This window comes from Vanacampus margaritifer, chromosome 13, assembly GCF_051991255.1.
Source record: "Vanacampus margaritifer isolate UIUO_Vmar chromosome 13, RoL_Vmar_1.0, whole genome shotgun sequence".
NCBI classification, from domain to species: Eukaryota; Metazoa; Chordata; class Actinopteri; order Syngnathiformes; family Syngnathidae; genus Vanacampus; species Vanacampus margaritifer.
The window spans coordinates 7,465,277-7,479,104 of NC_135444.1; the positions used below are offsets into that span (position 1 = coordinate 7,465,277).

General features: G+C 37.9%; 1 protein-coding gene across 4 annotated transcripts in view; it reads right to left on the reverse strand.

The window, feature by feature from the left end:
• Positions 1-13,828, reverse strand: part of pde4cb (phosphodiesterase 4C, cAMP-specific b) — an 89,785-nt gene that overhangs the window by 6,605 nt on the left and 69,352 nt on the right. For all 4 annotated transcript variants that reach the window (XM_077583846.1, XM_077583847.1, XM_077583850.1 and 1 more), the window contains 9 exons: positions 11,251-11,442; positions 10,260-10,296; positions 9,168-9,241; positions 9,037-9,086; positions 8,699-8,811; positions 6,241-6,334; positions 2,658-2,830; positions 2,495-2,593; positions 67-231 (listed from right to left, as the gene is read on the reverse strand). In XM_077583846.1, the coding sequence (XP_077439972.1) occupies positions 67-231; positions 2,495-2,593; positions 2,658-2,830; positions 6,241-6,334; positions 8,699-8,811; positions 9,037-9,086; positions 9,168-9,241; positions 10,260-10,296; positions 11,251-11,442 (997 nt within the window). The remainder of the gene's footprint in view (positions 1-66; positions 232-2,494; positions 2,594-2,657; positions 2,831-6,240; positions 6,335-8,698; positions 8,812-9,036; positions 9,087-9,167; positions 9,242-10,259; positions 10,297-11,250; positions 11,443-13,828) is intronic.

The window sequence follows — 13,828 nt, forward strand, 5'->3', positions numbered from 1 at the left end:
TGGTATTTGAAAGGGCATACTCGCAAGTATTTGTCATATTTGACTCCAAATCATTGAAGAGTTCACCTCTAGAGCGGGCGAAGACAAAAGCACGTGTGTGGACTGCACAACATCAGCTGCATGGATGTTGTTGTGATAAGCTACATCAGCTCGGTAATGGTCCTCTAAGGTCATCATGAAGGTGATGAAGGTGTTAATGGGCATCCTGAATGTTTTTAGAAGATCTCGCTCCTGGCAGGGAACAAAGAGAGAGGTCATGTTGACGCTTATTGACAAGTTGAAGATGCCGGGTAGTATTGAGGTTTACTGGATGTAAATACGGCTTAACACGGAGCAAGAAAAAAAGACGTCCCCTATTGAAATGTAGTGAGAGTTGTTATTCCCGGAGAGCCGGGGGGTGGGGGACTATATCTGTTAACACATTCAAACCCAAAAACGTATAAATGTTTTTTTTTTTAAATACTTTTTTCTTCACTCCCAAATACGTATTTATATGTTTATTATGTGTTTTTTTTTTTATGCTAGAGAATACAGAAGGCTTTGATGCAGCTTCTGACCTGAACAAGTCGCTTAAAGCAATGGTAGATATTACAGAAAATGGCCATCAGGGGGGAGCAGAGAACAAGAAATCAGCCAGGGCCATGTTGCAACAAGCTCTTTTCTCCAGTGTTTTCAACAGGTTTGTAAATAATGATGAAACTTAGCTATATTCTAATGCTATTTGCTGCAAAATTGAAAAAATATACAAATATATATTTTTTTCGGATGAAAGAAGAGACTCTAACCTTTCTTTTGGTAAGTTCCATGGTTTTATAGCAATAGAACACAATATTCGGTGGGCCTTGCAAAATCTGTCAAAATCCAGTAAAACAGCCGGGAGCGAACTGGGATGCTTCAGTGAAAATGGCTGCGAGTGAATGAGTTAATGATGTTGCATCCTTTATTTATTTTTGAAGGTTTATGTAGTAACAAATGTAAATACTGTATTTAGTGGGAGAATGAGAACAGTTTTTTCCCAACCTTTGAGCCAAGGCCCAAATTTTTTATTTGGAAAAATCTCACGCCAACTCACCAAGCAAAAATGCCACAAAAGTGGATAGCAAGTTACTCAGATTAATCATGTGCCTTCTGCTGCTTTCTAGCGGGAAAGCATTCTGCCTGTCAGTTTGCGTCATTAGCAGACATTGATGAATAAAGATACATTATTTTTAAGAAATAAATAGTATTTGTGCTTCTTTAGTGAAATTGGAAGAATTTTCCACAGCTTAGACTCTCATGGCACACTAACATGCTGTGGTACACTTGAGAATTACTACACTAAGGAATACTTTGAAACGTGTGTTTGAACATATTTAATGTATGACTCAAATATGATGTCTCTAAATCCCAAATCTTCACTCTGTAACATATCCCATATCTGCGAAAAACGAGAGTTCACTGTAACTCTTCATTTTCTCTGTAGATTCAACTTTTTGTTCCCTTCTTTTTTGTGTATTTGGTTAGGATACGGGTCAGCAACCTTTCCTGTCAAAACAGCCATTTAAGGCCAAATAAATGACCAAAAATAACAATAGTGTGTCTGGAGCCGCAAAACATTTGAAGATTATGGTAAGGAAAACGTGTGTTAGTGTAATGTACTGAGTTCCCAAGAGCTAATGAGAGCAGCACCACAAACGACACAAAAATAGCAGCATCAGTACTTTGATATTAATTTTCTTCTACCTTTCGTCTTTATTTTTGGGACTTTTTTCAGTGTGTAATTTTTCATGCATTTTTAGACTTTACTGCCTTTCTGCTAAATTTCTGACATTTTTGGCAAGTTTATGGCCATATTAAAGGCATTTTCTGCCTCTGTTCTTCCTTTTTGAACAATTATTTTGAAATTTTTTGCTTCTTTTTTTCCAGCAAATGTATGACATTTTTGGCAATTCTGTGGACATTTTATTTAATTATCTGGATTTCTTCTTTTGTTTTTGAACATTTTATAGTTACTTTTTAAATGTTTTCTTTTCTGCTTTTTTTTTTTTTTATAAAATTTCGGACTTTTTGGTGGCAATTTTATGTACATTTTATGGTAATTTTCGGGATTTTTTCTTTTGTTTTTGGACATTTTATAGTAGTTTACTTTTCTGCCTTAAAAAAAACTAAACATTTTCTGACTATTGGTAATTAAAAAAATATTTTATGTTAATTTTCTGTCTTTCTTTTTTTTTTGATATTTTAGGTTACTTTTTGAACTTTTTTTCCCCCTGACATTGTATGTATCTTTTTCTCACATTTAAAAATTTGGACTCTTGACATTTATTTATTTTTTTTTAAATCATTAATTAATTTGAAGAATATTTTGTCTAAAAAATACAAATAAATATGTAAAAAAAAAAAAAAGTCATTTAACATTTATTTATTATTATAATTTTTGTTTTACAGATCCACAGGGAGCCACAGAAGAGGGGGTAGAGAGGTTGCAGACCCCTGGGATAGGAGATGTTCCTACCTGGAAGATGGAGAACATGATGACCGTCAAAGGGCGGTTTCCGGAGTGTTCTGCTATCTTGAATACATCCAGACCCCACCGGTTAAGGTCCTCAATCTCCTGAGGAAGCGAAACATGACACGTGTAACGCATGTTGTCTTTCTGTGTGTGTTTGTAGACGCACGTTGGCCAGCAGGTTCTCCTGTGGGGTGTTGACTCCAAAACGAGGTATGCAGGTGGACGCAAGGCTGGGGCTCTGTGTGACCTTTTTCACACCGCTGATCTGTGACATGGGCCTCTTCTTCTTCTCCTTCTCCTTAGGCGGCGGAGACAGGATCTCCACATCATGTTGTTTCTCTGCAATGAGAACAGAATCCATTTTAGAACCGTAACCACAAAATAGACATATTGTATGTGTGATACGGAGTAGTTTGAGCTGCTTTTGAAAGTACGAAAAAGCAACACGTTTTCTTAGTGGCATTCATGTGCACTGGCTATCATCCAGGATTCACAAATTGATGTTTAAATGTATGGGCCTGTTTCACCACATATTTTTTCATTTATTTTCAATTTTGAAAAACAATGTACAGTAAATTGTGAATTGTTGAAATATTTGAGACTTAAGGAAAACAAAATATGACTTACACTTCTTGCCCAGACTGCATGACGCACACATTCCCCTCAAATACTCTTACTGACACCACACCTCAAATGTGGGTCACACAGTATTATTAAATAGCAATGTGTTTCTCCACTGGGATTTGCTCAGGACCAAAACCTCAAAACCTCAACAAGAAAACGCCTACAGTATATTAATGAATGAAAAGCTCAGAACAAGACCACATGTAACACAAATAGAAAAGCAAATGGTGTTTATAATATAAAGTATTGTCTAAATACAAATGCAATGAGTAAATAGGGTATAATCTACAATGTACACAGTAATACTAATAACAAAAAGAACGTGTCACATCAGGACATGTTGACACAGAGGTACGTGCATGTTCAAAGTGACTCATCAGTTTGTTTGTTTTTTTACATCCAGCAAAATATTCCATGTGCCAGTTTGGAGTCGGAAGATGGAACAACAGTCTTTAGATTACATCCACATAAGCTCCGCAGTATTTCTAAAGGACATCTTTTACATCCAACATCCAAATCTGAGCCCCAAAACACATACGTCAAAGTGCTGGCATCACACAAGGCGCAGTGTGGCCCCGCTCACCTCCCTCACAGTGCCGTCTTTTTCTCACAGCAGAAACCATGGTGGTCATCTCCGAGCGCAGCCAGGCTGGACATCGAGGCACCCATCTCAAAACGCCGCGTGAAGGACAGCCACCTCCTTATTGGGCTCAGCCGCCATTCTCCCGGCGGGCACGGCTGATGTAGACTGATTTTTCTATTGATGCAACATGCCCTCTAATAATATTGCACCCTGTTGCTATGACAACGCCACACAATGTGTTTGGGAATGCTGTCTGTCACCGCGCCGCCTTCTTTTTAAGGGTAGGAAAAATTCTCGTACCATCTGCATAAGGAGCAATCCTCTCCTCCCATCTCTCAACTAGAAAAAAATCTCTGTGCTAATATTGAATTTCTTCTTATAGCCTTGCAATTAAAAATGATGAAATTTGCCTCTATTTAAGTCAATTTAATAAAATAGCGAGACAATTTCCTCCCTTTAGACACAGCACATGGACACAATTGAAGAATGATCTTAATGGCCACATTCATGAACACAATACTAATTTTACACCTCAGACATCATTGATAGATTTGGATTTTTAATTGAAAAAAAACCCCCAAACTTTTTTCTTTATGGAAACAATATAAAAGTATAAAAAACTTGCGATGTTCGATATCACTTTTTTCAGACCGCTACCAGTACAACAACTTTCGATTAGTCACCGATACCAAGTACCAATACTAGTATTATTTTTTATACATAAAATCCCCCCCCCCCCTCCAAAAAAAAACAAAACAATGACAGTTAACTTTAAGGAAAGTCTTATTCAAAATTGAGCATTATTCCTTAATAATGGCAATTTTCTATTCTTCTAATTTCAAATGTCTACTTCCTGATTGTAAAACAGCCACAAGAGGGTGGCCAATACTGGTACCGAACAAAAGTACCGATACTTTAAAATAAGACCAGGTAGCGGCCAGATACAAACACTTGATATCGGTACTCGCCCACACCTAATAAAAACCTTCCAAAATAATTATTGGCGATATTGTGGTCTAGGATTGTGCAAAAGTCTTAAGCCACTAAAAGATTTGTTGTTTGTAATGTCACAATGACATGACAATGATACATAACCCCACTGAAATGTCTCAGTACAGAGCAGACTGTCACCAAAGCTTAACTGCTAAAAAAAGTGAGAACAATTCAGTTTAGGTGAACGGTTTGGGATTTTTTAATAGGTTTTAGGTGAACTAATGAATACACACTCACATGCACATACTCACCCACATACAAAATAAAAAATAATTTAAAAAATATATATATTAAAAAAAAAAGAAAGTGAGAGAGAGCAATGATGATGACATGTCAAATCGGTAAAATACCCGAATGAACAATACTGAGCTCCCCAGAAAGAAAAAAAAAGAGAGAGAGAGAAAAAAAAGGGAGAACAATTCATTGAGCATTGTGTTTGTTAGTTAGTTAGCAAGCTGCCTCCTACTTCATATAGAGGAAGACAAACACACGAGAGGTGACATTTTGGGTCTGGGGGTGGACAGTTTTGTTATCTAGATCAGGTATGGCCAACTTAAATGATGGGGGGGGGGGGGGGGGGGTTTACAATTGTTCGTCACTGCTACTGGGAGGCTGCACACTGTATAACCAGATGTCTGACAAAAAAAAAAAGGCCATTCCATTTTGGTTAATATCTGGCTTTAAAATAAACCAAAGTACAGAACAATGTATTATTAACATATTCTAATGCTCAAACGCATACAATAGATCCACTCTTCCGCAGCAGTTTGAAGCATGCAAAAAAACCATAAAAAACACACACTACTGTATGTAGTTTTCCCACAGTGCGAAGGGAGAAAAATGCTACTGTTGGTGAGATTGTTTTTATAGTGCCAATTTCAGTTGAAATCTTTATAGCTGAGCTTACAGCATCTCTATGCAAACGAGGCAGATAGGTGTGCCTTTAAACTAGGGCAGGTAAATGTGGCCGTTGTGCGCCATTGTATGAGAGGGAACGCAGGCAACTCCCAGCCAATCGAAGCGGCTCCAGTCATTTCTTTTAAATTCAGCACACAGGGAGTTATGCGGTCTTTGATGGCATGTAGATGCAGGAGATTGGTGCGTGCAAAATCAAAATCCGATTGCTGAGGATGGGCAATCGGAGATAACCTTCCACCCAAAATGTTTATAAAAACAAAGCTAGTGGGGACTTATGCACAGTACTGTACATTGTTTGTATTGAACCACAACATTTATGTTCTTTAACATGGATTCAAATCCCAATATATTTTTTTTAAATCAGTGTTTATCCCTCAAAATACGAACCTATCGGCCTCTATGACGCATGTTTTTTAAATCCCCGTATCTCCGGAACCGTTTGCGCTAGCAACGTTATTCCAACGGATTCTAAAAGTGGAGGAGCGGAGCTTTACGTCAAGAGAAAAAGAAAAAAAAAACAGGCAGACTGCTCAAATAGTAGTATGTAAAGGGGTTTAAATAAAACCTATACTGTACTGTCACATTATTGCTCCTGGTTATTTTGTAGTTTGTGCTTTGTGTGAAAACTCACCGAGGAAGGTGTTGGCGATGAACTCTGACACCTGATTCCCTGAGCGACTGGTCTCTGACAGTTGAGTCAGCTCTCGGTTTAGCATCCTCTTAAACTGTGTGGACACAAAAAAAAACATTAAAAAAAAATTGGTTAGTTCAATAATAGCATTTTTTCCCTCCATTGAACACAATCTATTTTATATTTGATAAAATATTGAATATGCGGTATATTATGAAACGTGTACCAAGTTAAATTAAACTCAATCAATCAATAAACATTAGCACAATTCTTCTTAGCATCACTGGTGAGCTATTTCTATAACAGACAAGTGGGCTACTCGTATTCTCCTTGGGGCTAACTAGTACATATTGGCGCAGACACCTCTCTTTATTTGTTTTTTAAGGACAATGCAAAGGCATCCATGCAACTGCAACTGTGTTTCTTTAGTCTACCTGGTGCGTGCGATATTGCTTACGACGAGAAAAAACTATTTGAGGAACTTAAACTTCAAAGAGCCAGCTTGTTTATTCAACTCTATAAGCAGCCAATCATATTGTGCCCTGCTTAGACGTCCCCTCAATAAAAGAAAAGAAGAGCTTTTCAGTGAGAGACAGCAGCCTTGTCGCAGTTTTTGAAACTATGACTTTTTAAACCACATAAATTCCCTCCTTCATTACCAAGAAAATATAAGCATTCAGCATTTATGTTGTATCACAGCACAAGTGGCTATGTAACATCGCTAGCAACTGGTACGGTAAGTGTGACAAGAGGGAGGATATCTGGGTGAGAATACTGTAATGGTGCAGTGGTAACACACATGTTGTATGCCATAGTCACAGGCACACATGTGCATCATGCTTATATGCTATTATAGATGATAATCTTGTAGCAATACCGTTTTTCATTTTTGGAACCTTAAATACGAGCACTCACTCTGTCATGTCGTTCTGGGGTTCACTCATTTATTTGGAATATCAACACAAATGCAACATTCCTATTATAACGTCCTGCTCATCTGTATGTTGCTCACAGCCCCCTGCAAAGCCTGCACTACTGACCAATACGAAGCACCATCCAGATGTAAACAAGGCGCGCTCACCTGTCTGAGTCTCCGGCACAGACAACCCCAAAGAACCAACACGGGCATGTCATTCCATGCATGTTGATCTTTCTCTGCTTAAAATCCAAATCCAAACGGGAAGACAAATCAACGGTTTGTTCTATTCCAATCTATAACTGCTCACTTTACACTCAGCAGAGATGGTTGAAAAACAAAACAAAAGAAGCGCCAATGAGAGTTTCCACAGTCCTGAAGGTGATGCAGAGGTTGGGCGGGTTGTCAGAGGGAGAGTGGGGTGGGGGTGTGCAAAAAGGGGGAGAAAAGGAGCGACTGAAGTCGCCCATTCAAGTACTTTCACACACTGTCAATGAGAAACATAAAAAGCAGAGACTGTGAGAATCCTTTGCCCCTCCCCCAGCCTACACAGCGTTGGCTCCCCTCTGACCAATCAGATTGGTCTCCTTCAGAGGATGGGCAGAAGAGAAGAAGCTGACTCGCCAACTCGGAAATGGAGGAGGAAAGAAGTGGCAAGGGATGGATGGGGGTTAACTCCTTCAGTGAAATCACTCTTCATGAGCAACACACTCACTTTGGCTCTGCCTTCGATTGGTTGATGGGTTAAAGTACGTGAGCTACGCGTAATACATGCTGCAGTTTATTCTAGAAAAAAAAATGTGGGCATAGGGTGCCCAAACTTGAATAAAATGGAGAGCTCACATGTATGTGTGCCTGCTCCATCTTTCTTCGGCAGAAACGTGTTATTCGAGCAGATACAGATATCACACTAACCCAATATTTACAACTAAAACTTTACAATTTAATAAATTGATGGAGCATAACCATCTTAAAATAATGTATAAAGCCCATCATGAGATCCTACCAAATAAAATGCAAATCAGATTTTTTTTAAAAAAGTAAAAAAGAGAGAAAGTGAGTACAAATTAAGGGGAACTGATATTTTTTTCCAAACATAAACACAGAACAAAACAAAAAGAACGATGTATTTTAAATCAAGGTGTTAGTTTGTGGAACAATCTGGATTACTAAAATCAAAACATCTCAGTCTATCTGTATTTTTCTTTATGTATAAAAGCACAATTACCTCTCTCTCTATATATATATCTCGCATATATATAAATATGCAGTATATAGCACGAAATTATGCTGTAGAATGAATTTGTAAATTAATTTGTAAAATTGTTATCTTGAAAATGACTTCGACTTCATTCATTTTGTGTTGATCAGGGGCAGATATCACAAGTTTGACTTCTTTCTGTCCCCCTTTCATGTCTTTTTTAAAGAGTGAAATAAAACAAAAAATAAACAAGAAAAATAATTGGTTTCCGATTTTTCAGGGCCGATACCGATACCAACCTACTTAAGTGCAAAGACCTGTGATTAGGTCCATCTCCTCACCTTATTGGACGCCATCTCGCTGACCGAGTGCCTCGTCTGAAGTGTCTCTAGCTGGTCGAGACACCAGTCCAGCTCCTCCAGAGTCTCCATTGCCAGTTTCTGATAAGGTTCCTCTGAAAGGACAAACGCAGGTCGCAGGTCAGACATTTAAACGGCCACAATTAGTGTGTCATCATTGCTGGTAGAAGACAACTATACTGTACAATAGTTGGATGTTAGAATGAATGTAATACAGTAATTTAATCATAACTAGAGTTTCTGTATTTACATGTTAATGAAAATATCAAACTATATGTAACGACTCGGTAGCCTTTTGAATCAGTGGTGCGAGTACTGACCTGTGTGACATGGCTTACACAGGGGGGGCGGGTTACTGCTTGGCGGCCACCTGCAACAAGCACCAATTGGGAAGATTTGGTAGAAAAAGGCCTTGGATGGCATTCATTCAGTTTTTTTTGCTGGCTCTTACTTGTTTCCCACACGATCTTGCAAATGTGTTAGAGCGGCAAAATTACTTCTCACTGTTCGTAGACTGGCAAGAATCTAAAGAGACAAACAAACATGGAGCGAAGACGCAGGATTGAGTATTTCGATTATAACTTGAGAGGTTGATGCCGAATAATCTAGAAGAGAATTTAGAGGCTTAATCGGTCATGTCCTTTTGGGTCTTATGAGCATCACCTTCATCATCACCATCCTCATCATCACCACCACCATCACTCATACACTATCTCCAAGACACTGAGCAGACTATATAGTTAATAATACCTTTGTGAAATATTTAAATGGTTCATGCGTATTTGACATCGACAAATTAAAATAAAATGCTTAAAAATAAATATTCCTAAATGCACTATATAAAACAAATTAATAAAACAATCTTAAATGGCATTGTTCTATTCGGCAATAATTAGCGTCCTTAAAGGGAAAGTCATCCTTAAACATTTTTTGACAATAATATGTTACATATGACCTCACTATTCTAAACATGACATTCTGATTAATATTACATTTGTGGAATATGAGTTATGCAGCAAAATCCTGCCATTTCTATCCATCTCGGGGGGCGGCCATTTTGCCCCTTGCTGTCGACTGAAGATGACATCACAGTGGGCTCTTTGCACAAATCCACTACTTACCTGTTTTCTGAAGCTGAGCTGTGATTGGTTGTTACCTGAGACCTGAGTGTGATGTCATCTTCAGTTGACAGCAAGTGGCAAAATGGCCGCCTTCTGATATTAATAGAAACTGCTGGATTTTTCTGCTTAACTCATATTCCACTAACAGAATATTAACCAAAGTATTGTATTTAGTCTAGTGGGGCTGCATAGAATATATTATTGTCAAGAATTTTGGGAGGGGGGGGGGTTGACTTAATGTAAGGTTCCCCTTATTAATGTAAGAATAACAACAAAACTACAGCTACTTTTACAGCTAATGTCCCAAAAAGGATTGGAATCAAATTTCTGTGATAAAAATACTCTGAAGTGTAAACAGCCTTATTGTGGGGTTGAATGGTTTTAGCATAGATGTGTGTGCATGCCATGTGAATGCTACCAACCTGTGCAAATGGGGTAACTATCATGTCTTCTCCATGCCTGCAAATACAATCAAACATGCACTTTGTAAGACTTGAATTGAATTTTTTAGTGAGCGTCATGCGACATTTCATATAGTGGGGAAAAGAAGTGCTGTTAACATATCTGTTCTCCCTTTGAGCTTTTTGTCCATTTTTAGTGATCACAGAAGAATAGCCAGATTAGATTTTCATGATGATTACTCACCTGTGGTGAAATTGTAATTCTGAATTTTTGTAAATCAAAAATTTTGCTTTGTTGAACTTTTATTGGTTATTTTAGGATTGGATAGCGCGTGCCTAAACTTGTAAAAACACAAATAATTACAAGTAATATTTGTGATGTAAAAGCTGTTATTTGTCTTCATGCGATGTTTTCTTCCACGGTTTGTTTTCATCAGTAGAACAAGTGTATGTGCAAGGAATAGGGTACATCCATGCATAGGGTGAGGCTATGTTTGAAAAACTCATGTTTAAAAGCGTTCGGGTCACAGCATGCATGCATATTCAGAATGACGATGAAACATCCGCTCGTACTGTACATCCTGCATTTTAACACGAAACAACTGCGGATGTGAAATATGTAACCTCTTTCACTTCAACTTGGAAATTGCGAAGAACAGTCTAGTGATTTTGTTACTGGACGTGTTAGCTTCACTCCACACCGACAGGTATGTGACATATCATTACATGACAAATGCATGCTGGGACTACTTGGGCTTTCCAATTGCTCAGGGGACAACACGGGAGACGAGGTGGTTTAAATGATGGGAATTAGTTCACAGCAATCTTTACAATTGGTCTCACCGAGGTAGCCAACTGACTTCCCATTGTTTCAATCCCTCCTCCCTTCAAAACAAAGGAGCAACATGTATAGGTGGACAAGGTGCCCCTTGTGCCACAGATGGAACCACAGATGGGCATATGAAATACCCCCACCCCAAAAAAGAACATCTCTTCTTAATGAAGTACTCACAAGTCGCTGGCCGTGGATGAGTTGCGTGACATGGTTTTGGGAGAGAGGTCATAATCTGAGTCGGAGCGGTACAGGAAGGACTCGCGCCGTTGACTGTGGGGGACATTGGATTGGAGGACCAGACCAGAACCCGGGCTGGTCTGGGTGTCCAGAGGACTGCGACCAACCGATAGGCCATTCTCCACATCAAAACTAAAAAAAGAAAGAAAAAAGACAAAAGACAAAAGACAAAGAAAGGTACAACATTAAATGCACTGTTTGTGTTTATTTTGCAAGATATATAAGTGAAACTAAATGAAAACTAGGGCAAAAAACAAAGATAAGCTTGTTCAGTGATATAAATAATGAGAAACACAAACAAGATACAAAAAAGCAACAAAGCAGTGGTTGTTGTTATCCTAAATACGAATAAAAATGTTTACTTATTTTTTTTTAACATATCAGTATAACCTCACCCTCTTAAAATAAGTAATTTTTTGCAAAAATTATTAGTTTGGGCTAAATCATCTCCTCATGATCCAAATGGTTAATTTTTTTTGTTTCCTGGAAAATTTGGGGAAAAAATGACATAGGCGATTATTTTAATAAGGCATAGATAATTATTATAACACTGCTCTTGCTCCCTATTTATAGAAGCATGGAACTGCAAATGCGGAGTAAACATTTTTTTTGTTTTGGCAAATACATTTAAATGTATTTGCAGGTACATATAAATTTGTATGTAAAGTATGTTAGAATGTAAAAAATAATAATAATTTTGTAAATACTTTCGAACGTACTTGTAGGCTAAATGCTAACTTAAACAATTTAGCATTTTCCCATCATAATGACACAAGCTATTTATTTATTTATTTTTTAGCATTTGGCCTATATGGTACAATTATTTTCAAAAGTTAAGTTTGTCAATTTTCTTTATTTGCATTTTTATTTATTTATATATTTCTCATTATGTCTGCAGTGCATGATTTCTGTTGTGCATTTTTCCCCATAGTGCCACTGGGTATGCATATCAAGCAAGTTAATATGCTGTGGCATTATGGGGCAAAAATGATGAACAAAAATCATGCACTGCAGACATAGTACTGTACATCATAAAAAATATGAATAAACAATGTTTACTTGTTACATTTTTTAAACATATTAATATAACTTCACCATCTTAAAATAAGTTATTTTTTGCAAAAATTATTAGTTTGGGCTAAATCATCTCCTCATGATGCAAATGGTTTAATTTTTTGTTTCCTGAAAAATCTTTAAAAAAAACAAAAAACATAGGCGATTATTAAAATAAGGCATGGATAATGCAAATGCTAAAATAATAGCATTTTTTTCTTGCCCAAGTTTTTACCATTTAGCCTACAAATACGTTTTTACAATTTATTTAAATGTATTTACAAGTATGTTTTAACGTATTTACAAGTACATTTAAACATATTTAAATACATTCAAATGTATGCAAATTTATACATAATGTATGTAAAATTATTTGCCAGCCAAAAATGTTGACTCCACATTGGCAGTTCCACTTCCCCGACTTTTGTGGGATACAAATGATCAAATTGTTGTGACCTAAAACATAAAACACATTCTTGATCCGTGTAAAACAGAGATTGATTCTTGATCCTTGCAAAATTTGCAAGAATGGTTTCGACCTTGAGACAAGTTGCTTTTCACAGACCCATAATACGCGCACCTCCTCCCCGCTAGCTCATTACATCAACATGACATCAACACTGACGTGAAGCATGTTACATCAGTCGCGCTCCTCACTCACATAACCTCTAGTCTCTGCACCCTTTATTAACCAGTCACTGCATTTAAAAACTGCATTTGCGTTCACTATGTGACGCTCGTGTATTTTACACAGTGCAGTACAGCTATACACATTAATATAATATTTGAGGATAACATTGACTGAAGTCACTTTTTTTCAGGTTATCCATTTTCGAGACACTCGCAATGTCATTTACAAGTGGTAATGTGACTTTAGGTGAAAAATTATGTGCTGAGAACTTTAGGTATTTTTCCTCATCTTTAAATAATAGGACACCCCCACCCCACAATACAAAATAGTGCAGAGGTTGAAGGTTGCTGGACTCTATTTTTAGCACAACCTGTCTACAGCACTCCATTTATAGCAGCGGCTGATAAATGGAAGATGGTTATTATGCAACTGATGCTGAATGAACCAGCACGATTCACAGAGAGAGAATTGAAGAATATGGGGGGGGGGGGGCAGGAAGGCTGCATCCTGCGAAGTGATACAGTGCAGCATCTCGCACCTGATTGGTGCGACATCGCAAAGATGGGCGGGGCTACAGCAGCCCTCACCTCAATGATGATACCCTCTACCTAACCCAGGCTGATTTCCCTCCCCGCCCTTGCCAGCTCAGTGAAAGTGGCCGTGACGAGGCTCCATCAGAGGAGGCCAGTGACGTCAGAAGCTATAAATAGACCTGCCTGGGGAACTGAGGGAGCTGCGGGGGAACTTACGTATGTAGCGCCCCCAAAAACCCTTCACCGAGATACATTTGAGAGGAATTCTTGCTTTATATTGTGGTAGTGGATGCAGAGACAC